Source organism: Grampus griseus, assembly GCF_964374135.1.
Source record: "Grampus griseus genome assembly, chromosome: 7".
In the NCBI taxonomy this organism is placed as follows: Eukaryota; Metazoa; Chordata; class Mammalia; order Artiodactyla; family Delphinidae; genus Grampus; species Grampus griseus.
The window spans coordinates 78,458,262-78,476,961 of NC_139001.1; the positions used below are offsets into that span (position 1 = coordinate 78,458,262).

Below are 18,700 nucleotides of genomic sequence, written 5' to 3' on the forward strand. Positions count from 1 at the left end.
TCTGGGCAAAGGTCCAATGCCACCGTTGTGAAGTAGTTATGAATGCCTAATAAGTACACAAAAGTCTTTAGCAGAAAAAATGACTTAAAGTGTTAAATAAAGATATGGAAAGACAATTCTGGAAAGGAGTTTGTGCTTCGCAGCCTGAGGATTTGGTGGGGAAGAGACGGGTTCTGGACCAATAAAGATGGTCATTTATTGTCCTGAATCTTGGACAGTGTTGAAGTAGTCAAAGGTCTGCCTCAGGGCTTCAGAGGTTCTATGTCATTATTATATTTTAACTTCTCTTTTTTGTTGTGAAACCAAGAGCTTTACAGATATTTTGAAATAGAAGAAAAAATACACAGAAAGCAGTAAGAATCCAACATAATCCAACCACTGAAAAAGCCCACTCCTGCTCATGTAATTTATATACAGATTGTTTTATGTGCTATTTTTTCGTTATTGTTACATTAATGACATTTCTACCAATCATTGATATTCTTTAAAATGTGGCTTTTAATGGCTGCAGAGTGTTTCATTTGACTGGACCTAATATTTATTTACTGACAGCCTGTAGGTCGACATATGTGTGGTTTCTCTCACTTTGGGTTGGCATTCTTTTCCTGTGTACACGAGCAGTGAACATCCACTGAACTGGCTGACAGAAGATATTCATTTGGATTCCTCCTGTCCTAACAACCTGAAATATTCTATCATTTTTTGGTTACATTTTTGGCTCGTTTTTGAACATACTTCCTCTGTTAGTCTGCCTAACACAGGGAGCCAGTTTTCTACGAAACCAACAAGAGCAACAACCAGAATTGTAACTTTACTATCGATTCTATTTGCACGTTGACCCTAAATCTTTCAGTCTTACTGAAGAGTTCCTGCCTTTTTCCTCCTCACAGAACGTTTACAAGTCTGATCTCCAGTGGTTGAGGGGCATTGGCTGGGTCCCCATTGGGTCTGTGGATGTGGTCAAATGCAAGAGAGCTGCAGAGATACTGAGTGACAACATCTACCGCCAGAGTCCAGACAAGCTGAAGTTTACCAGTGTGGCTGATTCTCTGGAACAGGTGCTGGCCAAGAACAATGCCATCAACATGAACAAGGTGAGCCCCAGCTGCCTCAAGCTTCTTCAAGATGCCAAAAGAGGTTTTTAGACTTTAGTGACTAGTGGAGTTAAAATTATCCATGCAGGTGTGGGGTCACGTTTAAATGATGTACTTGAAATCCTCTAAGTACTTTCTATGATGTACTTGAAATGATGTACTTGAAATCCTCTAAGTACTTTCTATTATCCCTAGTTGTAACCCTGGTAACTATCATTAAGACAAACCTCCAGCTGAATACCTTAAATCCTAGTGTGGTTAATTTTCCTAATTAGATCAGTAACATTCCTGCTTTAATTGGCTTTTTGTAATTCCTATTTCAAATGGTTTTCTTTTTTTTTTCAAATGGTTTTCTATCAACATATTCTTTGATAGCACTTATACACAGAGGCCTGGGACAAAGACAAGACTCAAGTTCATATAATGCCTGATACCCCGGAGATCACGTTGGCGAGGCAGAACAAGCTCAACTACAGTGCGGTAGGGGCAAAATCCTGGGGGACCACGCTTGTTTTGTTGTTATTGTTGTTGTTATTGTTTGTCTTCTACACTTTTGTGGATATTCTCGGACCTCAGCTATCATGGTACGTGCAGCTCTGCAATATGAACACTCAGGCCATCCAACCTTTCATCTGTGGGTTGAATATCATACGCTATAGGATTCCAGGGGCAAACTGAAGTCACATTATCTTTTCCATTTATGGTCTTTACCAGTGTGGGTCAGTGGAACTGAGGAGTATTTTTGGCATTTCCAAGGCGTAGGATAACCAGATATAATACTAGCTCATTATTTATATGAAACCATTATTTGTTATTTATCTGAAATTCAAGTTCAGCTGGGCATGCTATCTTTTTATTTGCTAAATCTGGCAACCCTACCAAGGGGACCTCTAATAATATGCACCTCTTTCCCACCTGGATCCTGAATAAAATTGAGAAGTAAAACAAAGGAGTGGAACTAGAAGTCAAAATCTCACATCTCTTACTACTAAAGTTAGGTTCAAGTACACATTTGTATGAGAGCCAAACAAACCTGCTAAGTGAACCCCAGAATTAGGTTCCCCATCCAGGCACAGGCCACACTGGAGCAGGACAATCAGCTCTACCTCCCTCAGGGGAGAGTCCTGCTTCGTACAGAGAAGCAGAGGAGGGCACTGGGCATGTTCCTAGAGGGAGGAGGTCAGAGCTGAGCTGGGCATGCCCTGCTATCCCAACCCTACCAATTAGATACATCAGGAAATCACTGCACCTCTCCAGGGTAAAGAGAGTAAAGGGGCAGAGATGAAATAATCGAGCTCCTTTTATAGAAAGAGAACCTCAGGCATGGGGAAAAAGTGCTCTCCATTAACAATACTGATTACTATTTTTTTTAAGTAAAATGCAGTTTTATAGGTGAATGTTTTACTAATATGATCCAGCCAAAAATTAGAATCATAAAGTTGTGATTATAGTCAAGTTAACTATGTTTTAAATTGTACTTTAATTTTTTTCTCATTTGTTTTTTTAAACATCATAAGATATTACATGATTTTCAAAAATGTTTAAGTGATAAAGAACTAGGTAAAAGTATATAAATATATATTTTATATACAAATGAATAATATTAAACACATTGTTCTGCAAGTTTTTCATTTAGAAATACGTATAGATTGATGCTTTGCCTATCAATCTATATTACATTAACATTAACATAGATTATATTAACATTAATATTATATTATGTTGATATGCATAATGTATCATATAATCTACATATTATATATATTAATCTATAATGATATAAATAATAGATTATCAATTTATGTTAATGCTCATTGATATATTTCATTTGTTTCTAATGCTACATAGTTTTTTTGGTAAAATATAATTTATTTACTTCCCAATATTGCTAGAAAGTTAGATTGTTTCTGGAACCTATCCTTTTTTAAATTTTGTGATATGTCACCTGTTAGACTCCAAATTGTTGCTATCAAAACTTTGCTTTAAGTCTGACTTTGCTTCTGTAGGCTCTGTATAAACTCGCCAATGAAGAAGCAAAGAAGAAAGGCTATGACTTGCGAAGCGATGCCATCCCGATCGTGGCAGCCAAGGCCTCCAGGGACATCATCAGTGATGTGAGTACCAACACTCCACATATGTACATGGCTGGATGGGGGTGGGGCAGAATCAGTATTACAACAGCAAGATACATCCTGGTGCCAGTTAAAGCACATTTACTGTGCTTTAAATGAAATATTTTTCATTTCAAAAGAGCTTTAATAATTTAACTCCAAAAGATTTTAATATTCAGGTCCCATATGCAGAGGGGGTATCCTAAACTTCAGTTAAAAAATGGAATTTGAATCTACATTTGTTTATATCTGTAACTATAAGGCATTCATCTGCATATTTTGAGCACATAGAAATAAGAAAATGACAGAAGAGTTGGGGGAAAAGCTTGGGTACGTGTATTGGTTCAGCATAAGAAAAAGATCTGGTACAGCCAGGTTCAGGAAAATTCACCCTTCCCCAAACCTGCTCTGGATTCTTGCCAACTCTTTCTTTGAAAAATTGACTTAAGTGCTTCCTTTGAGTTCTTTTTAAATGAAAAAAGAAAAAAAAGTTTTATAACAACCAAAACCAACAATATAGCCTGATTTCTCTTTCCACTGTCTCCGAAAGAAGTTCCTTTGGTAGAGAATTCAGACTTCAGTAAATATATGCTAGAATTTGTGTAATTTTGTTGCCTGAAGTGGAGAGAAGCTAATCCAGAGTCAGCTCTTACCATCGCCAACAACAAAACACTTTCTTGTAGTTATATAATCCGTTTTTTCTCCTCACGGAATCCCAACAGACCTCACCCAAATTTGGTGTCCAGTAGAGCCGATATACAGGATGGAAATGCAAGCCGGTCTATTTCAGGAGTCCTGTGAAAGTTAGCAGAGCCAGATTTGGGAGAGGCGGGATGGGCAGGGGAGTGAAAAGTTTCCTCTGAACTCAGGAGTTGTTCTAAAAATCATGTGTAAAACTTCTGGGTTAATGATTTCACTGGCCCCAAAAAGATTAAAAAAACGGCAGTTTACAACTCCAACTGATTTTCTGAAAAGTGCTGCTGCCTTTATTTCCAGAGACTTAGTGTCTGCAAAGCATAGAACTATGAAGTTTGGCCTGCTCCCCTTTAGAGTATTGCTGTGAAGTCTCATCAGAGTTTAGGATGAGGAGATAAGTTGATATTCAGATGATTTATTTCTCTGCAAGAATTACCAATTTTAAAATAATGAAGTTTTATATTAATAAGACTTTTAGCCCTTTTCATTCATTTTTATTTTTAAAATGACTACTGTTATTTCAGTATAAATACAAAGATGGTTACCGCAAGCAGCTTGGCCACCACATTGGAGCCCGGGACATCAAAGATGACCCGAAGATGATGTGGTCCATGCATGTGGCCAAGATCCAGAGTGACCGGGAATACAAGAAGGACTTTGAGAAGTGGAAGACCAAGTTCAGCAGCCCAGTGGACATGCTGGGGGTGGTGCAGGCCAAGAAGTGCCAGACCTTGGTCAGTGACGCGGACTACAAGAACTACCTGCACCAGTGGACCTGCCTGCCCGACCAGAACGACGTCATGCACGCTCGGCAGGCCTATGACCTCCAGAGCGACGTGAGTACTGAGACTCCTTAAACACCACTGTTGACCATGCTCATGACGATAATACATAGTAATATGCAGATAATGGCCTAGGATTAGGTAAAGCCCTCAGGAAAAAAATAACGTTTTTTCCTCTCCACCTTTAATTTACTGTGCCTTACTTTTCTTTTAGAGAGAACATAATACCATGAACTATATCCAATTGGGCTTCATATTTTAAAAGACATAGACATGAAGTTTGCCTATCCACTTTTTCCAGTCCTTTTCATTCATTTTTGAAATCAGGAGTCCTAACAGCTTCAGTAATTCTTGCTTTTGTGTTTGGTCTCACCAGAACATTTATAAATCAGATCTCCAGTGGATGAGAGGCATTGGCTGGGTCCCCATTGGGTCTGTGGATGTGGTCAAGTGCAAGAGAGCTGCAGAGATACTGAGTGACAACATCTACCGCCAGAGTCCAGACAAGCTGAAGTTTACCAGTGTGGCTGATTCTCTGGAACAGGTGCTGGCCAAGAACAACGCCATCAACATGAACAAGGTGAGCCCCCAATGTGGGGGAAAATAAAACAGGGCTGTATGTCCTTGAGAATATCTGTTACTAATTAAGTTAGTCCTTTTGTTTGTTTTATCTAGTTGCCATCCTGTGTATGGTGATTTGATTGAGTTCTGTATTGGGATTCCCCAAGTATATGTGGGAATTTCTGCTTTGATATCTCTTGTGAAATAGAGTTAGGAGTAGGACAGCTGTTTGGTGTTTAAATTGTTTTAAGTCTATAACAGTTATACATGTTTGGTATCAAGGTTCCTTTCTCGTTGGGTACTTATCTAAGTAAGTATAGAACAAACAAGTCAGGTGCAAATCTTCATAACCTTTATCAAAAAGAAATCTAGAGATGGCATATCCAGGTAAATTTGCAGTTAATAAACAGACAAACAGACGAAATCATGGGAAGAATTTGTTGATACAGCCTCAGTACATATGGACGTGTATACATGCTTGGAAAATACTTGCTTTTAATTTAATTGGAGTGGAGGTGATCTTGTAATGAAACACACACACATTTTCTTTTCATATCTTAGTCTACACTTATATTTAGTGAAAATAATATCTTGTAACATCAAAGAGATTGAAGAATGTTGATATACAGCAGACAGCCCAGATAGTCAGAAGGCTGGCTTTCAACTTTGTCATGATCTCTAAGTTGGAAACCTCTGTTTACAGCAAACATTGTTGTTCTAATTCATTAACCTGTTTATCCTTCACAGCGCTTATACACAGAAGCCTGGGACAAAGACAAGACCCAAATCCACATGATGCCTGATACACCTGAAATTATGTTGGCGAGACAAAATAAAATAAATTATAGTGGGGTAAGACCATTTGTTTTGACCTGGCCACGTTATTTTGCTGATGTAGTAGAAAGGTCAGAATTATGGATTTAATTCTCATGTTGACCAATTATTTATTTATTTTTGCCATAACCTACCCTGAATATATGTATCATTATATTCAAGAATAGTTACAGAAAAAATTAACACAACATTGTAAATCAACTATACTTCAATTAAAAAAATACATAGGGAAATGGATAAATACAAAAATATCTCCATGTCAGGAGCGGGGTGAAACTCTCAAAGTCAACTATTAATGATAGAATCATATTGTAATTTTAATTAAAAAATAATTATTGCTATTTATCAGATTAGTACTTACTTCAAAATTTGTTCTATGAGTTTTTCTTTAGTTACCTCATCTGTAAAATGAGATAAAAATGTCTATCGAAGAATTTTTGTGGTGGCTCAATGGGGTAGTGTATATAATATGCCCAGTGTAGAGCCTGGCATACAGTAGCTGCTTAATAAACTTTAATTTCTTCCCTTTACGCTCAAGTCACCGTGAAGATTAGATTTATTTAATATGCTCAAAATAACTTCAGTTTATTTACAAGAACAGAAATAAAAATTCTTAAATTCATCCATCTCAAAATTGCCTGAGGACAATTAAAAAAACATTTTTTTTTTTACATACTATCTCCAGCCCCACTAAACTTGCCATCACAAATCTTTGCAGAATAGAAGTACTGCCGCAGAAAAAGCTTCTTGCCCAATTGTTCTTGCCAAAGTCAAGACTTATCTGGTTCATTCAAGATGAATATTGATTTCTTACATGTTGTTTTGTGTCTTCATTAAACAAAAAAAAGGCAGACTTCCCTTTAGTTTGAGAACATTGGAAATTTTAAATACTCATTTTCAAGACTTGACCATATTATTATTTTACCCATTAATTACTTTTGCCTATCATAATGTAGCCCTAAAGAAGAGGCATGACAAGTGAAATGAAGAGGAGACAATTTCCTTTTGTCTAGCGTTATAAAACAGACCCAAGGACAAGCCTGATCACGAGGATTTGATTGACCTTGGCTTCAGTCATTTTTGAATGAACGATTTTTCTCTTGGCCACAGGGCTTCTCTGTTGGACTATCTTTTCCCAGACATTCTGCCTCACCCCAGGCAGATGAAGTTAGTTTCTATCCCAAAGGGATAATGCTTTTAAGCCTCTCCCTTTTGATAAAATTAGGTCAGATGAGGTAGGGTATTTTCTTTTCAGACTGCTGAGAGGAAATTGGGCTATTTTTTTAATTTCTAAAATTTTCATCTGGATTTATTTCTTTAAAATTGCATGATTATGTTAATTCCCTAAAGACTGTCTCCTGAAGATTAGATTTCAAAACGGCCCACCTGAATTTCTTCTCAACCCGTTACGAATGGTACCTTCATTCCGTACTTAGCTCAGTAAAGTTTAACAAAACAAAGTAACTATATCTTATTTTTTTTCTCTTAAACTCTCATCTACCTATTCTAGTTCTCTTGGACAAATAACGTACCAAACATTCTTTAAAACGTAGCCTTGATGATAATAAAAGTGTTTTCTTTGAAGCCGTGCATCTTTTTCTAATGTTGAAAGAATGAAAAAATTTTGTTTGGCCTGAAGCCGGAAGATGATTCAAGCACATTTTTTCCCACTTATACATAAGGATAAACTTGAGAATTTATTCTTCAAAGGAAAAATATAAAGTATAAGAGTATTTGACTCTAGTTATAAAATGAATATTTCTAGAAAATTTTTTTAAATTAATTAATTTATTTGTGGCTACATTGGGTCTTCATTGCTGTGCTCAGGCTTTCTCTAGTTGCAGTGAGCAGGGGCTATTCTTTGTTGCAGCGTGAGGGCTTCTTATTGCAGTGGCTTCTCTTGTTGCAGAGCACAGGCTCTAGGCATGAGGGCTTCCGTAGTTGTGGCACATGGACTCAGTAGTTGTGGCTCGCAGGCTCTAGAGCGTAGGCTCAGTAGTTGTGGCACACAGGGCTTATTTGCTCCGCAGCATGTGGGATCTTCCTGGACCAGGGCTCAAACCTGTGTCCCCTGCATCGGCAGGTGGATTCTTAACCACTGAACCGCCAGGGAAGTCCCTAGAAATTTTTAAGAAGAACAAATGCCCTTGGGACTTTATCTCAAATACATTAAATTTATTCTTATTTACTTTAGCTTTACCTTGTAAAATCTCAACATGAAAAAAATGTGAATTGTCACACGTTAATAATCTACATTAAAAACATTTAAGGACATCCTTCTCAGACTCTAAATTCATTTAAAAATTATTAATAACAAAGCACTAAATTCTTGTAATGGTTCACAAGCAAAAAAGACTGAATACTACTGGTATAGATGATTTGTTTAATGCCATGGTTTTCAAGCTGTGTTCCCATGGAATACCTGTGTTCCACCTTCTGTGTGCATCTGTCCTGCCACAGAAACTGAACAGTGGGTATGTCCCAATTCATAAAGAAATTATTATAATTTCATCAATTTTGTCCTTTTGTCTCATAAATATCTGGTATCTGCTATCCCTCTGTCTGCTAGCAATTTCTGGCAATCGACAAAATGAATAGAGAGCAAATCAATATTAACAAAGATGTTCAGAAACAATGGATTATCCTCCGTTTAGCACTGTTTGAATACAGGTACATGCTCATGATGGTAGTGTTGTTGTTATATAATCATATTCTCTGCTAGTAAAATTGGTCCTAATTCAAATTTGCAGTTAAATAAAGTCATTTCTTGGTTATTTCATGAAAAGAATAAGTGCTGAGCCATCCAAGCACATTTCAGAGTTAATGACTTAATGTGTAAAATCTAGAAGGATTTATCCAAGGAAAAGTTGTGTTAGACCTGCTGAAAGTAAAATTTCAAGTTAAATAAATAGCTTGTATATGTAGGAAGTAAAAGGAAGAAAGAGACTTTTTTTTTTAATTTATTTAAGGCTAAACATACTAGTGTTCTGCATCCAAAAGTAGTCTTCCTTTGACAGAAATACATTTTTAGCGTGAAAGTGAGCACTGTATCTAAAAGCTACTACTTCTTCCTTCAGAACCTCTATCGCCAGGCCATGGAAGAAGCCAAGAAAGAAGGCTATGACTTAAGAAGTGACGCCATTCCCATCGTAGCTGCCAAGGCCTCCCGGGATATTGCCAGTGATGTAAGAGTTGATCACATCCTTACGTTTGTTACCAACAGGCCAGCCACCTGCATAGGGAATCACACTCTTGGGACACAGCTGGAAGTCTCTGTAGTCATCATCCATCTTAACTGCCTTCATTGCACAGGCAGATAAATTGAGGCTTTGAGACAGTAGGTAACCTGCCCAAGATTACAAGTTTCATAGAGACACACTGGGATATGGTTCCTTTGTTGCTCATCTTTTGGTCTTTGCTTAGTAAGACTGAGTGCCTTGGTCAAAGTTAAATGGACATATGTTGAGCTACTCATGAAACCTCATGAGCTCTCCTCAGGCTACACTCAAGGCAAAGATGCCAATAAAGAAGCAAGCTTAATTGAGTTCCCCATGACTTGAGGAAGGACATAGGATAGCAAAAAAGTTAAACGTCTCTGCTATGGGGCCCACAAAAATCAACATTCCTTTACCCTAAAAATTAATACATCAGGTTCCTGGACAACTTAAATATTAAGAGTAAATATTAAGAGTAGCAAAATTGTCCATTTTGATAGGTTTTTCTTTTAAATCATAATAAAAATACATAACAAAATTCACTATCTTTACCATTTTCAGTATATAGTCTAGTATAATTAAGTATATTTACGCTATTGTACAACAGACATCCAGAACTTTTTCATCTTGCAAAACTGAAACGCTATGCTCATTATCAACAAAAATTATCCATTTTAAAACTACTTCCAGTTTATTTGTGCAGAGGACAAATTATTTCTCAGAATGCCTTAAAAAAAAGAAAATTAATGAGCCATGTAAACAATTCCCTCCAATATGTTCTCACTTGGGTCCACTCACATGACCAACTTCTGAGAAACTGCTTGTCACTGTAATTGAGCTCATTCAGTGTTCAGTTTTTGTTTTCGTTTTTGGTTTTGGTTTTGGTTTTTTTTGCGGTACGCGGGCCTCTCACTGTCGCGGACTCTCCCGCCGCGGAGCACAGGCTCCGGACGCGCAGGCCCAGCGGCCATGGCCCACGGGCCCAGCCACTCCGCGGCATGTGGGATCCTCCCGGACCAGGGCACGAACCTGTGTCCCCTGCATCAGCAGGCGGACTCTCAACCACTGCGCCACCAGGGAAGCCCAGTGTTCACTTTTTAATCACTTTTTTTGTGATTAAAACACCTAATTTTCTAGCATAATATAAAGGAATCAATGTGGAGTTATTCTCTATAGAGGTGTGGAAATGAGTACCGTATCTTCTTTTTTGGGTGAAAGCATGCCCCAGTGTGTAGCATCACAGCATCATGTTTGATGAAATTCCCCTGATGTCCTGAGGATTTCATAGAAAAGCATCACCACAGAGAGAGCAACTGGGACCAGCCCTTGCCACTTCCTCCTCATTTACTGGGTTCTTTTCTTTCAGTACAAATACAAAGAAACTTATCGTAAGCAGTTGGGTCACCATATTGGTGCCCGGATGATACATGATGACCCCAAGATGATGTGGTCCCTCCACATTGCCAAAATGCAGAGTGACCGTGAGTACAAGAAAGATTTTGAAAAATATAAGACCAGGTTCAGCAGCCCAGTGGACACGCTTGGTATCGTTTTGGCCAAGAAATGTCAGACCTTGGTCAGTGATGTGGACTATAAACATCCTCTGCATGAGTGGACCTGCCTGCCCGACCAGAATGATGTCATCCATGCTCGGAAAGCTTATGACCTCCAGAGTGATGTGAGTACCCCCAATGCTGCTTCTGCATACTAGTGTTAACAATAATAATAATAACAACAGCAACAATAATACTAGTGCAATAATAATAATACAGTTAGCATGCCCTATTGAGAGTAAAATAAAATAATTAGGATATATCTCATATTATTATCTCTAGAACACCACATTACACACTTCATATTTTGTGATTTTGAAGATGAAAATAAAGGCAAGAGTTTTTTTAAAATCTCCCATCATAAGAAAAAAAAGTGTAGGTATGGTGATCATTTCGCCATATACACACATACTGAATCATGATATTGTACACCTGAAACTAGTATATGTCAATTATATCTCAATTAAAAATGCAAATCAAGAGCGTGATTTGTAAAACTTAACATTACTATGTGTTGAAACTCACAACTAGAGTTGAATTTCACCTCCTTTCCCTTTAAAAAAAAAAAAAGGCAAAAGTTTTTGTGACTGCAACACTTACACAGCATTGGTCTAAGTATGCAGTCTTTTGGGGAGCTATTAGAACACATTTTCCAAAGCTAAAGAAACTCTGCTCTTGTGTAAAAAGTCTTGTAATGCCCTCAAGGGCAGGACTGTGTTTTTACTTTTCAAAAAAGATCTTTCATCATTCCTAGTACAATCCTCTGTGCCAAAAAATGCTTAGGAAAAAAATGTACTCAGGATTCAATAATGCTTCTGAATGAGTGATTGTGATGGCAGCTTTACCTGTTCATCAGTGCTTTTGTGTTTCTCTAGTATGATCCATTTTGTGACTGTGAATCTGAACAATTAATTAATAAAAGTGTTTCTTGTTGGTTGATTTGAAGAATTTGTATAAGTCAGACCTTGAATGGATGAAAGGCATTGGCTGGGTTCCAATTGGCTCCGTGGAAATAGTTAAAGCCAAGAGGGCCGGAGAGATACTGAGTGATAACATCTACCGCCAGCGTCCAGACACACTGAAATTTACCAGCATAACTGACTCCCTGGAGCAGGTGCTGGCCAAGAACAACGCTATAAACATGAGTAAGGTGAGTCTTCACTCCTCACCATTGGGTATAGGAATTTACCATAGAATGAAGTAAAAATTCTGACATGTTACTACATTTTAAAGATTCCTATAGGATTTACAATACCTTTTAAAATGATTTTCCCATTATAACACCATAGTTACTTAGTAATACTTCAGAATAGTAAACTGATGTTAAAAATACCATATGCTGTAATTATTTCACAATTATAGATATTAAATTCTGCAACTCAATTATACTTTTCAGAACTGTTAAAAAATTTTAATAAGAAACAGTAAAAACTCTGAGTCAATGAAAAAGTGAGCTAAATACTCTTGGAAATAGTAATTTATCTACATGAAAGGTAGGAATTTATGCAACTTTAGTAATTTTATTTCTACTTTGTACAGAAGAGAGGTGACTGGCACATAATCAAAAGAAAAACTGTCTGTGAACTCCAAAATAATTTTTCTCATTTTTTTTCATAGCACTTATATACTGAAGCCTGGGACAATGACAAGAAAACAATCCATGTCATGCCTGATACACCAGAAATCATGCTAGCCAAACTCAACCGAATAAACTACAGTAATGTGAGTAAACTACTGATCATACCATGAAGAGAAAGGCAAAAATGAACTATTGTAATAATATCCTTAGTGAAACCTTTTGACTAATTTATTGTACATTCTCCAGAACAACACTGTCAATAAAAGAGATAGTTCTCCCTTGATTCAAGAGATAGTTTTCCCTTGATTCAATTTTGGTCTCTGTGGTAGGTCCACAAAGTAGACTAGCCTTTTATGAAGATGATACCAGAGAATGAAATGATTTTGGGGAAGTATCCCAATAGGGAATATACTCTTAAAGCCTTCCCCTACAGGTCAGTGGTTATCAAGTCATTATTTTATTCAACTATTTAGCAGGCAGTCACTAGGTTAAAACAGTGAGTTACCGTACTGTGTATTCTTTTGCCACTTCATTGTGTTCTGGTTACCATTTAATGTTATTTGCAAGCATTTTCCTAGCCATCTCCTTCAGGACCAACATTTTCATCAGAGTGAAGATTCTGAAACCCTAGTCTACACAGATCAATCAAGGTCTGTGATGATAATCCATGGTAGAATGGGAGAAAATAAGGACAACGCATTGAGTTGTTCACAAATCCAAATATATTCAATTTAAAAATATTGTATTTATTCCTTCTCCTTCTTTGGCATGAAAATGGCCTTCCTTTTATATTAAGATCATAACAATAAATAGCTGGGTTTTTGTTTTTTACAGTTTTGTTTGCTTGGCAAAACAAAATTTTAGCAACCTGATGCTGATTTCCCCAAAAAACTTTTTAGATCTACTAATCAGTAAAACATCAAAGTTTAAACCATGTGCCTTAAAATCCTTGAGCACCTATGAAAGTTTTCTACAAACTCATACTAATACTTAATTCTGTGTAGTTTAAATGAGGACAGAGAAAGCTTAGTAATAAATAGTTTCATTTTTTATGAAAGGAGTAACAATTGATCAATTCTTTTTTCTGCAGAAACTTTATAAACTTGCTTTGGAAGAGTCAAAGAAGGAAGGCTATGACTTGCGCGTGGATGCCATTCCAATCCAAGCAGCCAAGGCATCAAGAAATATTGCTAGTGATGTAAGTTGATGTTTTTGGAAGAGGCATTTCTTACTCAAAGATGTTAACAAATGGCAGCTTTTACAGCTTTTCTTGCCAGAAATTTAGCCTGCAAGTCTCAATTTCCTTTAACGACTCCCCCATGTACAAAGTGGCAAGTGAAAACAAAGAAAACAAAAGATACTATATCCAGTATACCTGCTAATCTGTCAAAGATGGAGTTATGTTCTTTAAAAATAAGTGTCTTATGAACACTAAAAATGGGCTCATATTTTATTTTTTTATTTTTTTTTAATTTTTTTTTTTTGCGGTACGTGGGCCTCTCACTGTTGTGGCCTCTCCCGTTGCGCAGGCTCAGCGGCCATGGCTCACGGGCCCAGCTGCTCTGCGGCATGTGGGATCCTCCCGGACCGGGGCACAAACCCGTGTCCCCTGCATCGGCAGGCGGACTCTCAACCACTGCGCCACCAGGGAAGCCCTGGGCTCATATTTTTGAGCCTCAGAAGTTGAGCAGCTGATAACCGAGACGTTTGTAAAAAACATTGTTGTTAAAGACGTTGGTAGCACATGTAAATCAGCCAACATAAATGTGAACTCTTTCCTACTACTTCTATCCGTTTACTCTGGCATTAAGGGAAGATGTTAATTATGCATACATTTTAGAGTTTTGTTTAATCCTTTGTTGACCTTTAGTGAAGTTCTCCTACCAAGATGCCCATAACTGGACACAAGAACAAGTTGAGAAGTAAGCAAAGCTTTTACTCAGCACCCACTTTCCTCTCCTCTCTAGTCCTTCCTGTGTCATGAGAAACATCTCCTGAGGGTGTCCAGTACCCTCATTCTGTACCAGGGCTCCTTAAGACCCAAATCCAGACTTTCCTTCTTCTGGAAGTGTCCCAGACCTTAGACATATGCTTCATTCCTTCCATTATAAAAACTTTTTCTGGCTGTTAACCTAGAGAAGCCCACACTGTGACCATCTCATGGTAAAATGGACCATAAAGTATTATTCTTGAATTTTAAAAGTAGATAGAGTGTTAACCCAAGGTATTACTCTCTCATGGTTGAAAGTTCAATGACGTTGACAGGCAAATAAGGGAGGTATTTATTTCCTGGTGAAACTTTCTAAATGTAGCCTGTATCCTTGACCACGGAATTCACTATAAATTCTGATTACAAGGGAAATATTCATCATATCAAAACATTTTTAGAAAAAACAGTCATGTCTTTAAATTAAGTAGATGCTCTTTTAAATTGTACAAGATGTTTTATCTTTACTTGTTAAGCAAATGTAAACTAGGCAGTAGAGTTTAGTGGAAGGGGAAAATATTAGGAGTCAGAAGCTCTCCATTCTAGTCTCAGCCCTGCTACCTGCTTATGATGTGACCTTGAACAAATCACTTAACTCCTGGAGGCTTCAGGTTTCTATTTTATAAAATGGAGTTGATAATATTAAACTTTCTCCCTAACACTAGTGGTGGGGAAAATCAAAAGAAATAATGTGTCTATGAAACTATGAAATGTGATATAAATAAGATGTCCTTATCATGAGACTTATATCTCTATTCTTTTTTCAGTACAAGTACAAGGAAGGCTACCGCAAACAGCTTGGCCACCACATTGGGGTCCAAAATGTTAAGGATGACACCAAGATGATGTGGTTCATCCACATGGCCAAGATCCAGAGTGACCGGCAGTACAAGAAGGACTTTGAGAAGTGGAAGACCAAGTTCAGTAGCCCAGTGGACATGCTGGGAGTGGTGCTGGCCAAGAAGTCCCAGATCCTTGTAAGCGACGTAGACTACAAGAAACCCCTTCATGAATGGACCTGTCTGCCTGATCAGAATGACATCATTCAGGCTCGGAAGGCCTATGACCTTCAGAGTGATGTAAGTGGGTTTAATATTCTTTAGCAAGGTCTCAAGAAGGGGTTCTAACTTTTGTGCTGTGGAATCTTTTGCCAGTCTGGTGAAACCTATGGATAACTTCTCAGGACAGCGTCATGAGATGCATAAAATTACATACACACACACACTGGTTTCAAAAGAAACCGATTACATCGAAATATGGTTATCAAAATATTATACTAAGCAAGGGGAGGGATAAATTAGGAGTTTGGAACTAACAGATACACACTACTGTACATAAAATAGATAAACAGCAAGGACCTACTGTATAGCACAGGGAACTATATTCATATCTTGTAATAACCTATAATGGAAAAGAATCTGAAAAAGAATATATATATATATAACTGAATTATATATAACTGAATCACTGCTGTATACCTGAAACTAACACAATATTGTAAATCAACTATACTTCAATAAAAAATAATAAAAAATTAAAAATAAATTAAAAATAAATAAAATTAGATTATCAGGAGAAAAAAATTAAACTAAATACGTGACACTTTTTTATTGAAGTGTAGTTGATGTACAATATTATGTCACAGGTGCACAATATAGTGATTCACAATTTTTAAAGGTTATACTCCACGTATAGTTATTATAAAATATTGGCTTTATTCCCTGCATTGTACAATATACCCTTGTAGCTAATTTTATACATAATCGTTTGTACCTCTTAATCCCCTCCTCCTATCTTTCCCCTCCCCCCTTCCCTCTCCCCACTGGTAACCACTAGTTCTCTGTATCTGGGAGTCTCCTTCTTTTTTGTTATATTCACTAGTTTATTGTTTTTTTAGATTCCACATGTAAGTAATATCATACAGTATTTGTCTTTCCCTGTCTGTCTTATTTCAGTTAGCATAATACCTCCAAGTCCATCCCTATTGTTGCAAATGGCAAAATTTCATTCTTTTTTATGGCTGAGTAGTATTCTGTTATGTATATATATAAACGTCTTCTTTATCCATTCATCTCTCGATGGACACTTAGGTTGCTTCTATATATCTTGGCAATTATAATAATACTGATATGAATATTGGGGTACATGTATCTTTTCAAATTTGTGTTTTTGGTTTTTTCAGATGTATACCCAGAAGTGGAATTACTGAGTCATATGGTACTCCTATTTTTAGGTTTTTTGTTTGTTTAATTTTATTTTTTTTTATACAACAGGTTCTTATTAGTCATCCATTTTATACACATCAGTGGGTACATGTCAATCCCAATCGCCCAATTCATCACCCCCCCCACCCCCCACCACTTTCTCCCATTGGTGTCCATACGTTTGTTCTCTACATCTGTGTCTCAATTTCTGCCCTGCAAACCAGTTCATCTGTACCATTTTTCTAGGTTCCACATATATGCGTTAATATACGATATTTGTTTTTCTCTTTCTGACTTACTTCACTCTGTATGACAGTCTCTAGATCCATCCACGTCTCAACAAATGACCCAATTTCGTTCCTTTTTATGGCTGAGTAATATTCCATTGTATATATGTACCACATCTTCTATATCCATTCGTTTGTCGATGGGCATTTAGGTTGCTTCCATGACCTGGCTATTGTAAATAGTGCTGCAATGAACATTGGGGTGCATGTGTCTTTTTGAATTATGGTATTCTCAGTGTATGTGCTCAGTAATGGGATTGCTGGGTCATATGGTAGTTCTATTTTTAGTTTTTTAAGGAACCTCCATACTGTTCTCCATAGTGGCTGTATCAATTTACATTCCCACCAACAGTGCAAGAGGGTTCCCTTTTCTCCACACTCTCTCCAGCATTTGTTGTTTATAGATTTTCTGATGATGCCCATTCTAACTGGTGTGAGGTGGTACCTCATTGTACTTTTGATTTGCATTTCTCTAATAATTAGTGATGTTGAGCAGCTTTTCATGTGCTTCTTGGCCATCTGTATGTCTTCTTTGGAGAAATGTCTATTTAGGTCTGCCCATTTTTGTATGGAGACACAAAAGAACCCAAATAGCCAAAGCAGTCTTGCAGGAAAAAAATGGAGCTGGAGGAATCAGACTCCCTGACTTCAGACTATACTACAAAGCTACAGTAATCAACACAATATGGTACTGGCACAAAAACAGAAACATAGATCAATGGAACAAGATAGAAAGCCCAGAGATAAACCCACGCACCTATGGTCAACTAATCTGTGACAAAGGAGGCAAGGATATACAATGGAGAAAAGACAGTCTCTTCAATAAGTGGTGCTGGGAAAACTGGACAGCTACATGTAAAAGAATGAAATTAGAACACTCCCTAACACCATACACAAAAATAAACTCAAAATGGATTAGAGACCTAAATGTAAGACCAGACACTATAAAACTCTTAGTGGGAAACATAGGAAGAACACTCTTTGACATAAATCATAGCAAGATCCTTTTTGATCCACCTCCTAGAGTAATGGAAATAAAAACAAAAATAAACAAATGGGACCTAATGAAACTTCAGAGCTTTTGCACAGCAAGGGAAACCATAAACAAGATGAGAAGACAACCCTCAGAATGGGAGAAAGCATTTGCAAACGAATCAATGGACAAAGGATTAATCTCCAAAATATATAAACAGCTCATGCAGCTCAATATTAAAAAAAAACAAACAACCCAATATATTTTTAGTTTTTTGAGAAACCTTCATACTGTTTTCCACAGTGGCTGCACCAATTTACATTCCCCCCAACAGTGTGGTAATATATATGCTTTTTATTAACACATTAAATAAAAAGATCTAGCAGTGGGTGTAAAACTAGCTTAATTTCAAAGAAGTGATGAACATAAATATGCAAGATGTCTGCAACAACTGTAATAAAATATGAAAATATTTATGACTTCTATTGCCGATAAAATTCCATGTAGTGTTAATACTACCATAATCTGTTGCCTATAGTTATAGCTAAAAGAAATGCTATGTTTCAGTTAGAGGTTAATGAAAATAAAGATGTTTTTTCTATCTAAGTTCATTGATGCCAGGTTAAGAAATCCTGATTTAATGCAACCGGATTTTCCAAATGAATTTATTGCATTATCATTTTTCTGACTACTTAACTTATAGAAAATATCTATTATAGCTTGTGGAAGGAAATATAAGAATGAGTTATATATATCAAGACAATTTTTCTAAGAAGCTGAAAACAGTGTCTCCCTAGAAATATGTTAAGTATTTTTGTTGTCAG

At 36.9% G+C, this 18,700-nt stretch overlaps 1 protein-coding gene across 15 annotated transcripts in view; it reads left to right on the forward strand.

Moving 5' to 3' along the window:
• The window catches only part of NEB (nebulin), a 226,501-nt gene that overhangs the window by 112,767 nt on the left and 95,034 nt on the right, over positions 1-18,700 (forward strand). For all 15 annotated transcript variants that reach the window (XM_082658063.1, XM_082658062.1, XM_082658065.1 and 12 more), the window contains 12 exons: positions 891-1,094; positions 1,470-1,574; positions 3,101-3,208; positions 4,426-4,737; positions 5,060-5,263; positions 5,992-6,096; positions 9,156-9,263; positions 10,660-10,971; positions 11,793-11,996; positions 12,464-12,568; positions 13,516-13,623; positions 15,180-15,491. In XM_082658063.1, the coding sequence (XP_082514189.1) occupies positions 891-1,094; positions 1,470-1,574; positions 3,101-3,208; positions 4,426-4,737; positions 5,060-5,263; positions 5,992-6,096; positions 9,156-9,263; positions 10,660-10,971; positions 11,793-11,996; positions 12,464-12,568; positions 13,516-13,623; positions 15,180-15,491 (2,187 nt within the window). The remainder of the gene's footprint in view (positions 1-890; positions 1,095-1,469; positions 1,575-3,100; positions 3,209-4,425; positions 4,738-5,059; positions 5,264-5,991; positions 6,097-9,155; positions 9,264-10,659; positions 10,972-11,792; positions 11,997-12,463; positions 12,569-13,515; positions 13,624-15,179; positions 15,492-18,700) is intronic.